A 16,731-nucleotide genomic window follows, 5' to 3' on the forward strand; every position below is an offset into this window, starting at 1 on the left:
CGACGTATGGGCAGTCCGCTATTTGTGGACTCCGAAAAAGCTTTTTAGCGGTTTCGCGGTCTTGCAACTTTTGTTTGCTTTGAAAATATTGTTCGAAACATATCTCGGAGACCATAAAGCGTTTTTTCGTAATGACGTTAGCAATGATCTCACTATAACACAAAGCCACGGGACTCGATCCCATTAGTTTTCACGGCGTAAGCAGAAACATAGCTGCCTCACCTACCCTGTCCAACACAAATCTAAACTTCTCCCCTGGCTTCTCTCTCCATCCTTGCAGGAGCCTGACGCAGATAACGATGCGTTCTGCAGCCTCCGAAACGTCCACGCCATTGGCCTTGACTGCGTGGGCGACTGGTCGCACCACAGAGGTCGCAGCTTCAAGCGCCTACAGTGCCGTCAGAAATTCTGAAGAAGCGGTTGCACGCATCAGTCCCTGCGCGTTCTTCCGCGCTTCTGAAAAACGCGCTCATCTTCGTCAGGCAATGGGCCACTGCTGGCAGCAACTGGCAGATACACGTCACTGCCCCGTGACGCTCCAGACAGCGCGTAACGCAGAGCGTGATAAGTGTCTCCCGGCTTTCTTTGGGCACGACTATCTTGACCTTTTTCAAGGCTCTGCCGCGCTTTCCGTGAATGACTAAGGTGGTGATGTCTTCTACGATATCAAGCCATTCTCGAATGTCTTGCTGCTTGCAGCTGGTACTGATGCACGACTTAAGTACATACATCGAGCGGTGACAAACTCGCAGAGGTCGTTGTCGCGTTTGAGCTCAGCTGCTGCCCCCACAGCTGACTGGCCATGGCAGTAGCTCCACCGAACCCGCAGCTGATCACATTCCTTAAGCCGTTCACCAATCCGGGGTATGCATGTTCTTCAGAATGACACTGCTGGTGTTGACTTCACTCATCTTGTCTCGTACACATCATCGTCCTCTTCCTCCACGCTCTCGTCATCGTCGTTGTCGTCGTCGTCGTCGTCTTCGTTGTCGTGTTTGGAGCAGCAAGTGTCAATCTCTTCGAGCAGACCAACGAAGCGAACAGGATCATCGTGAATGTCCCGAAGTCCATCCTGCTAGGATGCGCACCGAAGTACCATTGCCATCTGTTTGCATCCAGCTCGGTCAGTTATTCCACCCATCAATACACTGAAGAAGCTGTCTCTCGCCGTTCGTCTGAAGCAATTTGTGATGCAGGTGGCGGCGCAGTCAGGTACATCGATTTGGGCATATTTGGAGATGTGGGTCGCACTGCTTGGTGATGTCTCAATGTGTCTTTTGAGGACGCCGTCGCTGTGCCGCATGATCGACAAAAGGATGTTTCGGATGCTACCGTCGTTGTTTGGCGGCTCTTCCTCCTCCGCGTTGAGACAGCCGTCGTCCCGGTGTCCTGTCCTGGTGATGTGTTGGCGGGTACACGTCAGGGTGGTGTCGATGATGGGCTGTGACGCGGCATGATTAGTATTGATCTCTGCTAGTCGCGCTCTGTCCACCTGGTTCCTCGCGTCACATTCTGCATTCTCCCCAGTTCTGGCCAGAGCTCAGGTGCTCGTTACTGATAGCGACGATAGAAATTACTATGCAATGCCTTTCCGTGGCAGGGGGATACTATCATCCTTTGGGGGACGCCGCCCGCTTCTGGGGCACCAACGCATGGTTTGGGTGGCAGGTGAAGTTTTACAAAATGTTATCATTTAGTATTATTTTGTATTTTGAAGCGCAAAGGCTGCACAGAGAGCCCCGCGACGCCTGAGCTGGCAGTGTGCTTTCTGTCATCACGCTATGCTCGATGCGCCATTTTTTAGCCCCAGGGCACATGTTGTCGCGGTGGTGGGACGGAATTCCCCCACTGAACTACCAGAATGTTAGGCTCAGCGTGACGTGCGGGAGCGAATCTTTGTATCGTATCAGCGTGGTTCACGATGAAGCTGAGTTACCGGCAGCACACAGGCGGGAGTTTTATCCTCCGACGTATTCGATTTCCCTTGTCATACTAGGCGCCACAAGTTCCCTTACGCCGCACGGGAGCCTATGAAACTGTAATGTCTTGTCTTGAAACTTGTGTGTCTTGTGTCATGCATGTCTTGAAGCCTGAATTTCCCGAAGATAGCACGTATGTATTATTCAAACACCATGGGCGTCCATTCGAAGCACCAAGGACATCCAAGGCCTCCTCTGGGATCCTTACGGTGCCCTTCTATTTTTAGGACCTTCTTATCGCCCTCGTGACATTCAGGCCTCCGGCACACCCTTTTAGTACCCCGAGAGCGCCTCTCCATAATTTGGGCCACAATGTCTTTCTAGAGTGTCCTTCTGGCCCGATTGACCATTTTCAGATCCTAGGGTGAGTCGTCCGGGTATTGCCTGTGCTTTTAAACATTGGACATATTGCCAGACCCCAGGGACTCACTTTGAGCACTCGAGACGTGTGCTCAAGATTGTGTCCTTTTGTTCCTTAAGACGTCTTTCTAGTCATCAAGACACATTTTCAAACCTCACCGGTGCTGTAGGAGCCCAGGTGGTGACGCTTCGGAAATTCGGACACACTTCTGTTCTTAAAGAGGTTCTTTTCACCTTCAGAACATGTTTTCATACGTCAGGAGCCTCCCATTGGCTATCGGGGCGCCCCTCCAGGTTGGGGGGCATCCAGGCTCCAGCACATCCTTCTAGCCTTCGAAGCATATTTTCAGACCGCAGGACCATCTTTGCGGTTGGGGGGGGGGGGGGGCCGGCGCCCCTCTATGATTGACTATGGTTGACGCACCCGCCTATTCTTTGCAGCGTTCTTCTTGCCCTTGGGGCGTATCGTCTCCGGAGGGTGCCCTTCCAGTCCAGGGGATTATGACGTCCCTTTGTTCTTCACCGGATACCTTCTAAGTAGACTTCGGGACATATTTGCAGAACAAATAGGCGCCCTTTCGGCCCTCAGCACGCATTTTCCCCTCCCCCAACGCTTGGAGCACTTTTGGATCTTAATAACCGTTCCGGTCCGTGCCAAAACGGTCCGTCCCAATGGCGGGGGTACGCCTCCCCCCCCCCCCCCTCCCCCTGACACCAGGTGACAGATGGAGAGAAATCCATGCATTCGCACGGTCAGCTGGCGCCACTGCTGCACGCAAACGCCGCTGAGCCTTGAACGCGGACGAAAAGTGTCATACAACCCGACGGGCTGCCCACGAGGCGTGCTGCTGAACCGCACGCCAGACCGGCCTGGGGCGCAACGGCGAATGGTTGCTTACCGGAAGTCCTACCCGGTGCCGATAAATCATAAGCATTTGTACCCATGGCTCGCGCTTCCTTGGAGGCCCGCTAGCAGTCTTACGATGACTCGGCATAACATACACACGGAAAATACACGGAAATCCGCGACCTATCTAAACAATACTGTGGGGACGCGAGGGCTACTGGCCTATCAGATCGGAGGGAGTGGTGCCGTTGCGATCCCTCCTACAGACATTTACGAGCTCACCAGGCCCTCGGAGACGGCCAACTGTTTCCATGCGACGGGCAACAAAGGCGGATGTAAAGAAGGGAGCGAACACCCCAAATGAAGACTGCGTGACAGCTCTGCCCAACAGGGGCGGCACAGCTAGAGAAAGGTCTATTTTCGGACGACCACGTCCGGACCTCCCCAATTGCCACCGAATAATGCAGAACGGTCACCCTGGCCATGCCAACAACCATCAGCACGAGAGCACAGGGAGCCGTTAGGATGGTCGGAGACGGATGTTCCGGAGCCCTGGCCCTATCTACTCGAAGTGCCAGTGGTACTAGCGGCGAATAGTCCCCGCGAGAGACCTCTGGGGCGCGAACTTCTCTATATCGTGGCTCCTTCGAGGACAGAGCCTTGCTCGTCATGGAACTCTCATCTTTCCTGAGCCGATGAACTCCACGTGCATCGCTAGAGCGGCAAGAGCCTGCAGGCGAGGCACTGCTCACAGGGGCGGGCCACAACAGCCAGGGGTCTGAGGCACAGAAAGCGGTTCAAAGGGGCCTCGTTCCCCTCAGAGGTGAGCGCCATGGGCCCTCCAACCTATCTGACAATAGGTGCCGTGCGCTGATGCATTCGACTTGCGTCAGGCGTCATTACTTACTTTTGTTGCGCATCAAGAGAATAATTTTGTCTCCAACATACCCAGTCAAATAGTACACCTTATTATTCCTCCAAAGTTTAAGGAAAACATCACACTTAACACAAGTAAGGGGTCAAATCACAACACAGCTGAAATTGAGGACCAACAGTGTCTGCATAGCCGTCACCGAGTTCGCATGCTCACTACGATGTCTACAATAACAACAAATGACATTCGCTGTGATGCACAGACGTCGCAACGGATACGATATGATTGTGAGTGCGAAGCTGTGCGATGCCAGTGATCCGTGGCGCCACCCACGCTTGTACGGAGCACTGACCGGACGCACACCGTCCGGGATGACGAAATGAACCAGCTGCACGTCCGCCCGTTCACCACACTCCGCGACGCGCGTCACGGAAAACATCGCCGCCTCGGCCACCGGCTGGCGGCGACCGCGACGCGACCTGTCGGTGACCGCGACACGGGCTGGCGGTGACCGCGACGCTGGCTGGCGGTGACCGCGACGCTGGCTGGCGGTGACCGCGACACGGGCTGGCGGTGACCGCGACGCAGGCTGTCGGTGACCGCGACGCTGGCTGGCGGTGACCGCGACACGGGCTGGCGGTGACCGCGACGCTGGCTGGCGGTGACCGCGACGCTGGCTGGCGGTGACCGCGGCGCGCGCACAGCGCCGCCGCTGGCCGCCCCTGAGAGGTGGCGCCCCGCCGTCCACAGTAGGACCGCAGCGCACAACCGCCATCGTCGCCGGCCGACCGGCACCGAGGGCTCGGTCAGTGTGGCGCCAGCTGCGCACCGGCCTGCTCCAGCAGCGCCGCCTGCTGCTGCTGCTGCTGCTGCTGCTGCAGCTGCGGGTGCTGCTGCTGCTGGCTGGCGGGCAGCTGCAGCGCGCCGTGCGCCGACATGCTCAGCAGCTGCTGCCCGTCCGCCGACTGGCCGGCCACCGGCAGGTCCATCACGAACAGCTCCACCATCGGCTCGACGGCCGGCGCCGGCTGCTCGCCGTGTGTCAGCTGGTGCTTGCGCAGGAAGCCCTGCTGCGCGAACGTCTTGCCGCACAACGCGCAGCCGAACGGTCGCGCTACGTCCGCGTGCTGCCGCTCATGCGCGCGCAGCTCGTGCGCCTGGCCGAACTCCTTGCCGCACTGTTCGCAGGCGAACGCCCGCGCGCCGCCGTGCACGCGCCGACCGTGCGCGCCCATCTGGGAGCGCGAGGCGAACGCCTTGCCGCACTCCTTGCAGACGTACGGCCGCTCGCCGGTGTGCGTGCGCAGGTGGTTCTGCAGGTCGCCCTGCTGGATGTAGGACTTGCTGCACTGGTCGCACTGGTACGGCCGCTCGCCCGTGTGGTAGCGCGTGTGCACGGTGAGCAAGGTCCGCGTGAGGAAGCACTTGCCGCACGTCTGGCAGCGGTGCGGCTTCTCGTTGGTGTGCATGATGCGTCGGTGCGAGTTCAGGTAGCTCTGCGAGATGAACATGCGGCCGCAGTCCTCGCAGCAGAACGGCCGCTCGCCCGTGTGCACGCGCCGGTGCACCTTGAGCGAGTCCTCGCGCACGAAGCGCTTGGTGCAGAACTCGCAGGCGTGCGGCTTCACGCCGCTGTGCACCAGACTGTGCTTGGCCAGATCTTCCGCCTGGAAGAAGGACTTGGCGCAGCCGGCGTGCGGGCAGGCGTGTGGCCGCACGCCCGTGTGCGAGACGGTGTGCTTGGCCAGAAGCTCGGACGAGGAGAAGCCGCGGCCACACAGGCTGCACATGTGGCCCTTCTCGCCCGTGTGGATGCCCACGTGCGCCCGCAGCTGGTCCGTTCGCCGGAACCGGACGCCGCAGAACTGCCAACAGGGACAAGCGTTGTTGCTACCCGCTGCTCAGACTGAGCCGGGTGCCCAGCCCCCCCCCCCCCTTTCCCCGGCCTGGCCCGGCACGGTCCGGTAATGCCGCCGCCGGCACGGCAGGGGAGACTTAGCCGGGGTCAAAGTCCCTGGCGACGCCACGGCAAAACAAATACGGGGCGGCGCCCTCCCACGGCTCAGACTCCTCACATTGACACAGCAGCAGAGGCCGGCACACACGGCACAATCCAACTTTGACCCGATACCGATACACTCACGGCGTCATCCGAATCACGCCACGCCGGTCATAACACAGTCCAACTTTGACCTGATACCGATACACCCACGGCGTCATTCGAATCACGCCACGCCGGTCATAACACAGTCCAATCGTGACTGGCACATCGCAACAGCCGGCGCCAGACATCGCCGCTACAGGGCTGCCAGCGCTGACCGCCACTCCGGCCCCGCCCCGTCTACAGGCCCACGCAACGGCCCGGGACGCGGGGGGGCTGCCCCGGCCGGCCGCCGTACCTCGCACGAGTAGGGCTCTTCGCCCGTGTGGATACGCCGGTGTCGCCGCAGGTCGCCGCTCTGCGTGAACATCTTGCCGCAGAACTCGCAGTTGTACGGCCGCTCACCCGTGTGGAACCGCTGGTGGTTCTGCGGTGCGGGGTCACGTGGCGGTCAGGTCAGGTCGGGTTGCCTCAGGGCCACACAAGACCACGCGCCTTACCGTACTCCTCGACTGTGAGCCAGTGGGGGAACGTCCTGTGTGAGGATGAGTTGCATCCAAACGCTGACAAGTTTTCAGCCGCTGATAGTTGTTAAGACGTCATACGACTATAAGTTTTGACACACGCCATATGTCGGACACCAGAATAGGCTGGGAAAATGCGGCGCGTCGGAGCAGCAGCCTCCGGATCTGTCGGTCATTGTCAGTCGTACATTATAGCACGGTGAACAATACTCCGCCTCCATTCTTAGTGCCCGACCGTCATATTTTGCCGGATAGATCAGTCAACACCACTGCCTGGGTATTGCACGAAAACGACAGCATTCATGTCAGACTTGTGACTAAAATGGAATATCACCCGTGCGATCAAACAGATTCGGACCTGCAGTTAGTTAAGACAAGTGCCTCGTTCTGTTTTAGACCCATCTGCCATATACATCTAAGCATTCTTGGTTATCTACACTCCGCTTGCCTGATCCTGGAACCTGAAATTAAAACTACAAACCAGCACATCCTCAGTAGTCCCACATTTCACAACCCACTCTCGGACAGCCGCAGCTTGAGCTCTCCGACCTGAGACAGATTCAGCGCTCAGCAACGTCACACATAAACCCACCTTCAACTCGTCAGAGCGCTTGAAGCATTTGCCGCACTCCAAACACGAGAAGGGCTTTTCACCAGAGTGAATACGGTGGTGCTTGTTGAGATCACCCACTTGCACGAATCTGAAAAGGACCGGCGTCTAACATTAAGCGTGCCGCTGTTTGATGGCGGGTGTACAGGAAATCACAGGCTCAAGTCCAACTCAACAATAAGGTAAAGTTGTTTCAACGGCGTATCGCAAATCAAGGTTGATCTCCTTTGGACATTATGTGTGTGGCCCAGCCAGAAAACTGGAGCCTCTTCGGATTTACAGGTCACACAGCGTTTCGAGTTCTGATGCTGGAAATAACTGACATTTCAATATACCAAGATGCTTAACGAATGTTTTAAACAATAGTCCACGTCAGTCGGTAATCACGATCACGAGTAACCAGCGTCAGCCAGTGATCACGGTTATGAGTCACCAACGTCAGGCAGTGACTACGGCCACGAGTCGCCAACGTGTCAGTGTTTACGGTCACAAGCCACCAACGTCAGGTAGTGATCGCGGTCGCGAGTCACCGACGTCAGGCAGTGCTCACGGTCACAAGCCACCAACGTCAGGCAGTGATCGCGGTCACAAGCCACCAACGTCAGGCAGTGATCGCGGTCACGGGTCACCAACGTCAGGCAGTGATCGCGGCCACGGGTCACCAACGTCAGGCAGTGTTCACGATCACGAGTCGCTAACGGATCAGTGTTCGGTCACGAGTCGCTAACGTCAAGTAGTGATCGCGGTCACGAGTCACCAGCGGTAGGCAGTGATCACGGTCACGAGTCACCAACGTCAGGTAGTGATCGCGGTCACGAGTCACCAACACCAGGCGGTGTTCACGATCACGAGTCAACAATGTCGGGCAACGCTCACGGTTATGAGTCACCAACGTCAGTCAATGTTCACGATCACGAGTCGCCAACGTCGGGCGGTGTTCACGGTCATGAGTCACCTGAGCACAATGAACACTACTGGAAGCATTTCGCGTTCCCTTCGAAATGCTATTTGATCTCTTCGTTTAACCAGTACCTCATGGTATTACTATACTTGTATGTCGATTGTTACCAGCTTAAGAACTCATAATGCCGAAAATCGGAAGCTTAAGGGCTTGCTCACTATTCCAACCCAAGGAGCAGCAACGCACAAGCAAGTGAAAAAGCAAATGGCAACCTTTTCAACGTACCGGTCCAACGAAATACATAGCTTGGGAGGTACGCCGGATCAAAACGAACATGTAATCACTGCACGCAAAACAAAACCCGGGTCCTCTAAACAGCGTCCTGTTTCCTACACAACCCTCGCGTGAACCCGGCGCCGACGCCGAGCGTTTAGCCTGGCTAGGTCAGCTGTGGCAGACGGCGCCGGCGGCCGGTGGCACTCACCCCTTGCCACAGTAGTCGCACACGTGCGCCCGCTCGCCGCTATGGAACTTGGCGTGCACGGCCAGCTGATCCTGAGCACGGAACAGCTTGCCACACTCGACACACTGGAACTTGCGCTCGGCCGTGTGCGCGCGCACGTGCTTCATCAGCTTGGCGCGCGTCGGGTATGCCTTGTTGCAGAACTCGCACACGTTGCTCTTGGCGTCACTGCGGGCAGACCCGGCCGGGGTCACATACGTGACGGGATAGGCACAGACTCGGGTCACACACCACGTGACGGAGTGGGAGCGGGCCCGAGTCACACACCACGTGACAGGCTGGGCATGGGCCTGGCACAGGCAGACGAGGTCCGCAACCTCTCCCGTTTGCCTAATGTTACGCGCAATACAAAACAAACAGAGAGCGCTCCAGCAGTTTTTCAGACTTCTACATTGCATGCCCTCATCGTGGCACGGGTACTGATCGTGGAGCACGTAATATAACAGTGGACACCACCACTGCCTAAATAAGAACAGCTCCACCATTCCCCACTCAGAACCGCTGGTTTCGAACGTCCTCCGCCGCACCACTGTCTCCTGACATCTTCCGCTGGCACTGGTGCGGCAGGGCCGCCGCCGTACTCACTAGTGCACCCGCTGGTGGATGGACAGGCCGTACTTGGTCGAGAACGACTTCAGGCACACGCTGCAGGGGAAGGGCGCGTCCTGCGAGACGCCGGCCGCGGCCGAGTCATCGCCGGCCTCCGAGCCGACCGGCGAGTCGTCCTCGGCCGCCTCGTCCTCCTGCGGTCGTCCAACGGTCAGCACTGAGGGCATGTCTCGCCGCTCCACACGTAAAGACAAGGCGCCGCAGCCAGAGGCTCCTCCACACCAAAATTGTGCTAGCATGGCACGGTTGTGCTGAGATAAAGCGGGCGCCCTGAGAGACCTGTGCGGCCAGCAGAGGGCCTGGAAGGAGCCGGTCTACCATTGGCTGCCGCTCCCGGCCGCCTCTCCGGGTGTTTGCTCGAGATCCTATCCAGACCGGCGGTGTTACCGCACCTTTCCCAGTGCCGGTCCGGTGACGCCGCCCACCTGGTCGTTGTCGGACGGATTGCTGAGCTCCACCACCATGGTGTTGACATCATCGTCCGGCTGTCCGCCTCCCCCGCCGCCGCCGCCATCGCCGCCGTCACCGCCGCCGTCCGTTCCGCGCCGCGTCCGCAAGAACTTGGAGCGCAGGTCGGCCTCGGCCATGCGGACCTTACGCTCGAACTCGTCCACGAAGTTCACCAGGCCCAAGCACGTCTCGCAGATGAACTCGCTGCACTCGTCCACGGCCTCGTTCAGTATCAGCGACAGTCTGGAAAATGGCGCGCCCATGAATACGGGTGCGCATCTGAGGGGCACCATACACGCCAGTTTGGAACAGCTGCCATGCACGATGGCGTAAGGAAAGGCGGGCTGCAGACACAAACGGGTCACGAACCGTTGCCACCAACTGGCTGGTAAACGATCTGGCGACACCATATGAGAACAATGGTGTTCTTCCTATTGGCCACACCACGTGATGTCGGTAGATGGCACTGTGACAAGCAGTCCCATCCGCGCGAAAACAGTCGCAATGTAATCACGCTTTAGTGTGGCAACGTGGCATACAAGAGAGAAAATAAAGCTGGCTGTAGTATGCACAAGCAGTCCTGCATTACACATATGTACTCGGGTTCTAAATACTTTTACATGTGAGGGCAGCTGCAGCATCAGCTTTAGAAGTGCCAGTTTAAATATTGTTCCAATGCCAACACAGTCATATTTTGTACGCCAAATACAGAGCCTACAGGCGAAATATCTCCTTGTTAGCGCTCGCGGCCGCAGCTTGTGCCCCTGTTTATATCCACATTATGTCCCCTGATGCCTTTCTGTTGATTCTCTTGCAAATGACAGTCCTATTAAAAGCATTTTGTCCCATCAATGAAGAGAGGTAAGGGCAAGTTCATGCCAACATTAACTTCCTTATACTTAATCAGTTGCTTAAAAATGCACTCATTCAGTGCAAAGCTGATCATTGCCACAGCGACAGTGGCTTGTAGGTGGCAACCATTCACAAAATAACAGGCACGACATGGCCTTTGTCACAGCAGGTCTTCCAGGGAAAGAGAAATCCCAGACGAAAGGAAGCGAGCCACCGCCAGAACGTAGTGCGCGCAGTCACAGGCGGCAGCCACGCGCCACGAGCGGTCCCACCTCTTGTGCAGCGTGAGGCTGGTCTCCTTGGTGCGGGTGTCGTGCACGTTCCAGGACTTGAGTTCGGCTGAGAGATCGACGCTGCAGACTAGACAGCGCGGTCGGACGGCGGCGGCGGCGGTGGCGGCGGCCTGCGGCGCCTGAGACGACAGCAGTCGCACGCCGTCCAGGCTAACCAGCTCTGACGTCAGCAGCAGCTGATTGCCGCTGACTGGCGTCAGCAGCACGCAGCGACGCGAGTCGGCCTCCAGCTCCTCCATCGCGCTGGACGTCATCCCCTGATGAGATAGCGCAGGAGGACGGGTCAGTAGCAGCGACGCGAGTCGGCCTCCAGCTCCTCCATCGCGCTGGACGTCATCCCCTGATGAGATAGCGCAGGAGGACGGGTCAGTAGCAGCGACGCGGGTCGGCCTCCAGCTTCTCCATCGCGCTGGACGTCACGTCCTAATGAGACAGCGCAGGAAGACGGGTCAGTAGTAGCGACGCGAGTCGGCCTCCAGCTCCTCCATCGCGCCCGACGTCACACCGTGATGAGACAGCACAGGAGGATGGGTCAGTGGCAAAAGGGTGCTTATGCAGCAAACCATCCTTTGTAATTTTTTTTCACTTAAAAGCCTTGTCAAACAATTGACAAGTAATTAATTGGCATGGTAGATACTGCCCAAGTCATGAATGACATAACTGAGGCTTTTGACCAAATTAGTACTGACACTCATTGGGAAATCTGTATCATCAAAGCCATTTCCTGATGGCGTTAACACATGGTGTACACAATCAAATCTACAAAGGTCATGCTTTTCTGTTATGGTCACACAAAAGTATTGTGGTTACAGTTATGGTAAATTGACCTATTGCAAAGGTTTTGAAGTTCATCTCTGGAGCAGTGCCCACACAAGCAATGGAATATCAAGCACCCATGCAAAAGAGTTGTGCTTTACTATCAGTGGAGTCAGAGAGGCAGTTCTGGACTCAAGTAAGTTGTCATATAGGGAGGATAGAATCTACTCCATTAAGGCTCCCTTTGCAGCAGTGCCTGAGCTATGATGACCAAATTATTAGTCAACCAAATGAAACACAACTGTGGGTAATTGGGCACATGAGGCCTGACATATCTATACCACACACATCACATTACCACAAAGTTGTCTTGTTACCAAATAAAATGTCTTTTATTTTCATTGGCTGCTATGATGTCCATATCATAGGCTGAACTTTCACTATTAACTCCAATACAAATGGTTTTTTACTGAGCAATATACCATGAAATCACAATTAATGCTGGTTTAGAGTTCTATTCCCAACATTCTTAGCCTGCTGTGAATTCCAAATGTTGTGAGCAATCCATACCTGGTCCCACCAATCCAGATTCAAGCACAAATCTGATGCATAATAAATCCAACATTGCACCTGCATTTAGAAGTTAACACACAATTTGAAGCTTTCAGTTAGTTGTCTTTATCTTCACTTCTCAGTGACTTTTATGTTGGGCATACAATGAACACTTCAATCAACTAACAGCTAAAAGCTGTCCCAGATATTAAATCAACTGATATGTTCAAAACATGTTAGTGACATTTTAAGCCTAGCTATTCTTTTGATAATTGGGAAAATTGATGCAACAGATGTCTCATTGTATGCAGACAATTAATATGTTTAAGAGCATTATATGGAAGGGTCTGTTCAAGAGAATTGGACCTACCATATAACTAGCTGCCAAATTACAGCAAATATGCTTCAGATTCATATAGCATGTTTTAACTATCAAATCAACACATCATATTCATGAACCAAAGGATGAATCACAGGATGTTGTGAAAAACAACTAAATCATGCAAGTGATCAACCTCACCCAACAACAACCAATACCCAATAACAGTTTCAACTGACACATTGGTATTGTTAGGGCCAGTTGGGGCACTTAAATAACCTATATGTTTTGTTTCCCAGCAATAAGATGCACACCTTAGCTCTGCACCATTTTGCCACCATATAAGCATGGATTTTTCCACAAAACACCTCACAAATATTTTGCTTCAAATGTGAGCATGCCACAGATCAGTGTGCTGGTCACTGAAGTGCACTGTACAACATAAGTTACCTAAGCTGTTATGCCGCAGTACTATCCCATCACTTCCAGAAACACCTGATGACCAGAAACATTTCAGCATTTCACCCAGGACAGAACAGCATCCCTTCATTCCAGACCACAGCAACACATGCAATGGAATAATAACAATAAGGTGGTAAATATTTTTCCACATCACGGGCTCTGAAACCCAATGTACAACCACCGCTACATGTCCTGCCTACACATGTGCTTTCCAGCAACAGGGCAATATTTTGAAGGCAGATACGTTGCAACCTAATTTTGAAAAGCACAGTACTATCACGTAAATGTAGGTTCGCTGTCACACATATCAAATACCGTGGGCGATTTACAAACGGCCTACTTTGATCACGAGCCACATAAACATTATGCATGACCTCCTGTCAGTAACGTTTTAGTATACAAGTCTCAGCTTGTTATTAACACAGGATCAACACCAAAACACCGCAATGCTATCTATCAATAAGCTTGCAAGCATTCAATACCCGGGAAATCCACCAATCCATACCCCACCTACTTACAGCGGTAGAAAAACAAGGGAAACACACTGAGCAAGGTTTGTAAACAATTCGACGACGGCGTTCAAGGTTTCACTATTCAAATGCTGCATGCTGGCGGCATCTAATGACGTCAGCACATAAATGTTTTCTGGTATACTTTACTGACAATTCCTTTCACAACACTGCATTTTCTTCCCATTTTCTATCTACTGATTTAAGACTGAAAACTGACTGATGAGCGGGGGTGGAATAGAAAGAATGAAGAGGGGGGGGGGGGGGGGGGGGGGAAACAAGGGCATGTATTTGCCTCCTCACCATTTTGAGAGGCCTTTGTCTAACCTTTAGTCTTTGTAGCTCACATAGATGATACAAATTTAGATAACGTAGGCTCCATGACTACTAGACGGCACCAAAACGAGCACAGAACGCCATTTTCTGCACAGGTGCTCGCTTTCTAGATCATGGAACCGTCGTGATAAATAAAGCGGTCAATGCTCTAAATCAGGAAGCCAATGCTATTGTAACGAGGCCCTTGCTAGCTCGGGATCGCCCCCGTTATGAACCAGGAGGCGCTGGTTCTTGATGAAGAAGCACTTTGCGTACCACGAGGCCCTTTCCTGGAACAGAAGATCCACTTCATGCATCAAATGGCCGCAGTTCCAGAACAGGATGTCCTGCTTTGAGATGACGAGGCTTTGCTGGATTTGGAGGCCCTCTTATGAATCGGAAGGATATGCTGCTCTGGATATGGATGTCATTCTATGCATCAGCATTGTATGTAATGGCTCCTGCAACTCATCGTCACTCATCACCAGCATTGTTATGCAAAGTGGAAGTGGGCAAACACGATTTTAACGGCGTTACTTTCCTATCGCCGTCATAGACTTGATGTTAAACGTTGCCCCCCCCCCCCCCCGCCACCCCAATCAGACGCCCTTGTCCTACGTATTACACCCTGATAAGCTGGCAGCTTTTGCACCGTCTTCAGTGGGTCAGTTAGCTTCCTACGGCATTCGATGCGCTGACTGACGAGCCGTACCACAACTGCTGTTGGAAGTCAGAGGTCGCTTTATTCGCAGCTGAAGACTCTCCGGGCACTCAACACATGCTTGATGCAACGTATCCCACCAGAGCACGGTTCAGTCGACACGCTTTCCGTGCGCCCTTCCGCCTCGCACAGACATAAAAGCTGGCCGCGTCTGCCGCAATGTCCGCGCTGAACGTTCCCATCTGCCGGAGAAGCGCCACATGTGGTCCCGACGCAGCAGCCCGCCCGTGCGGGGGCCCGTGGCGCACCTGCGGCGATGCTGTGGGTGCCCAGCCTCCCGCTGGTGTTTGCCTTCTATGCACGGGACACGTGCCTCGGCCTCACATGGCTGCTTGGGCTGCCAGGCCGGCCCGGTTTCGTAGCGTGTTGCGGATGCGAGTAAACCGACCGTGGCTGCCGCCTGGTTTACCCGCAGACACACAGCGGAACCGCCGCGCAATGCGGGCTGAGCGTTTTCATTCTGGAAGGCACCTAGCCTTTTCATAAAGGTGTTCCCTGTAGTCAGTCTACACTTCTATTATTATATACCACGACGTGCCGCTGTCATGTTGTGGCTCGCGCACATGGCTCGACAGTATTGCGGCAGTCCAGACGTCACCTTCGATAGCTGGTGGGTAGCCCTCAGCATTCCGCGCGGATACCACTACCTAGCGTATCAGGTGCAGGTACCTGCCTCAAAAGGCGCCCCGGCTGCTGAAGCATTTGGCGGCAGCTGGCCGGCTGGCGGTAGCGAGCTCCGCACTCGCCGCCCCGAGACCGTGCACGGTGGCGCCACCTGGCCAGCCTCTGCGGCTAGCCACGGCCCGGCCAGCCTCATCTCTCCCGGTAATGACGTGTGACCTTTGACGACTCACGGAAAACCGGACGATGAAACTACTGCAGCGGGCTGCTTTTGCATCAGCGCGGACTGGGTGTCTCAAGGCAGTTTTGGACTGGCTGGGATGAGGGGGGGGGGGGGGGCTGTTGATTTGCCATGTACCGGCTGCGTGTTGGCTGGGACCGTGAGCGCATTGCCACAGTCAGCCCCTTCCCTTCAGCTATTGCTACGACCTGCTCACGTGATATCGTCCGCGCTGGAATATCTGTGGATCTCTGGAGGCAACATGTATGGAAACTCATCTTCGCATCACTTCATGTGTATTGTGTATTCCTGTGGCACACGCCCTTCACGATTTGAAACGTAACACTATGCCACAGGACAGATAAGAGGCCACCTGCCCGAGCTAAAAATGCAAAGGAAGCACAATAGTATGAGCCGTTCAGTACTGATGAGACCAATATTGTCATGTATGTATCATGTTCAGTCCTCGTCGTTACGCAGGAGCCCGCATCATCCACATTTAGTATCACGTGTTGACCTCTAGGGTTCACCTCGGCACCTCTGCAGGAAGACGGGCGGCGGAAACGTCTGCTGCAGGCGCTGCTCCACCCGTGGGAGAACTGTCGGCTGGCCATCTGAAAAACGAACAACCACGAGTCGCACAAAACAACGGGACAACATCCAGAGACGCATCGCACTGAACACGGCCGGCCAAAACACGGGTGGGATCCATGTGTCGCTGCCGGAGGCCGTGCGCCTCGCCAGTCGCCTCACTGCCGCACGCAGGGGCTACTGTAGCTCGGAGCGCGAACCCAGATGGGTGGGCTGCCACGTCCTGGGCACGAGCCCGCCGCCGTCCCTCTGCGTGTCGCACGGACGACGCCAACTGCGTCGACGATGATCGAGCACTGGCTGATCGTGCGAGGCAGATAGAACAGAGCGGTCGCGTGAGCCTCTGAAGCGATGTGGCACGTGCTGGGACAAGTCTGGACCTGGCCGTCCGGCCTTAATCCTGCGGAAATGCGGTCAGAGCAGGAGAGAACCCGTCGCCCGAAAACACGCATGACAGCATGGCTCCGGATGTGGCTGTTTGAGTGGTTACGTGATCAGTGTCTGTCCTTACAGAAGCGCGCGGCAGCTGACGAGCCATCGTTTCTGGGCCGCTTGGCGGGCCGGTGGCAGGAGCTCCACGCACTCTCGACAACTTCGCTCAGCCAGCCCTCAGTGGCGACTGGTCTGAACGCCAGTGGCGCCACCACTTGGTAGCCTTTCATTTCGACGTTCGCTCGAATCTCCTCCTGAAATAACGGCAGCGGCTAGTAGAATGGGGATTTCACTTACCACTCAGCAACCG

General features: G+C 55.2%; 1 protein-coding gene across 1 annotated transcript; it reads right to left on the bottom strand.

Annotated features, from left to right (window-relative positions):
• Window positions 1-907: 907 nt before the first annotated feature.
• On the bottom strand, window positions 908-11,177 carry LOC119111468 (zinc finger protein 345). The gene is made up of 9 exons (XM_037235285.1): window positions 10,903-11,177; window positions 9,754-10,021; window positions 9,305-9,462; window positions 8,681-8,887; window positions 7,278-7,386; window positions 6,460-6,588; window positions 5,008-5,925; window positions 4,413-4,517; window positions 908-1,015 (listed from the first exon to the last, which is right to left on the bottom strand). Exons 1-9 carry the CDS (start codon window positions 11,175-11,177, stop codon window positions 908-910), a joined length of 2,277 nt encoding a protein of 758 aa, XP_037091180.1.
• Between the last annotated feature and the right edge of the window lie 5,554 nt (window positions 11,178-16,731).

This window comes from Pollicipes pollicipes, unplaced genomic scaffold, assembly GCF_011947565.3.
Source record: "Pollicipes pollicipes isolate AB1234 unplaced genomic scaffold, Ppol_2.1 Scaffold_7261;HRSCAF=8764_pilon_pilon_pilon, whole genome shotgun sequence".
NCBI classification, from domain to species: Eukaryota; Metazoa; Arthropoda; class Thecostraca; order Pollicipedomorpha; family Pollicipedidae; genus Pollicipes; species Pollicipes pollicipes.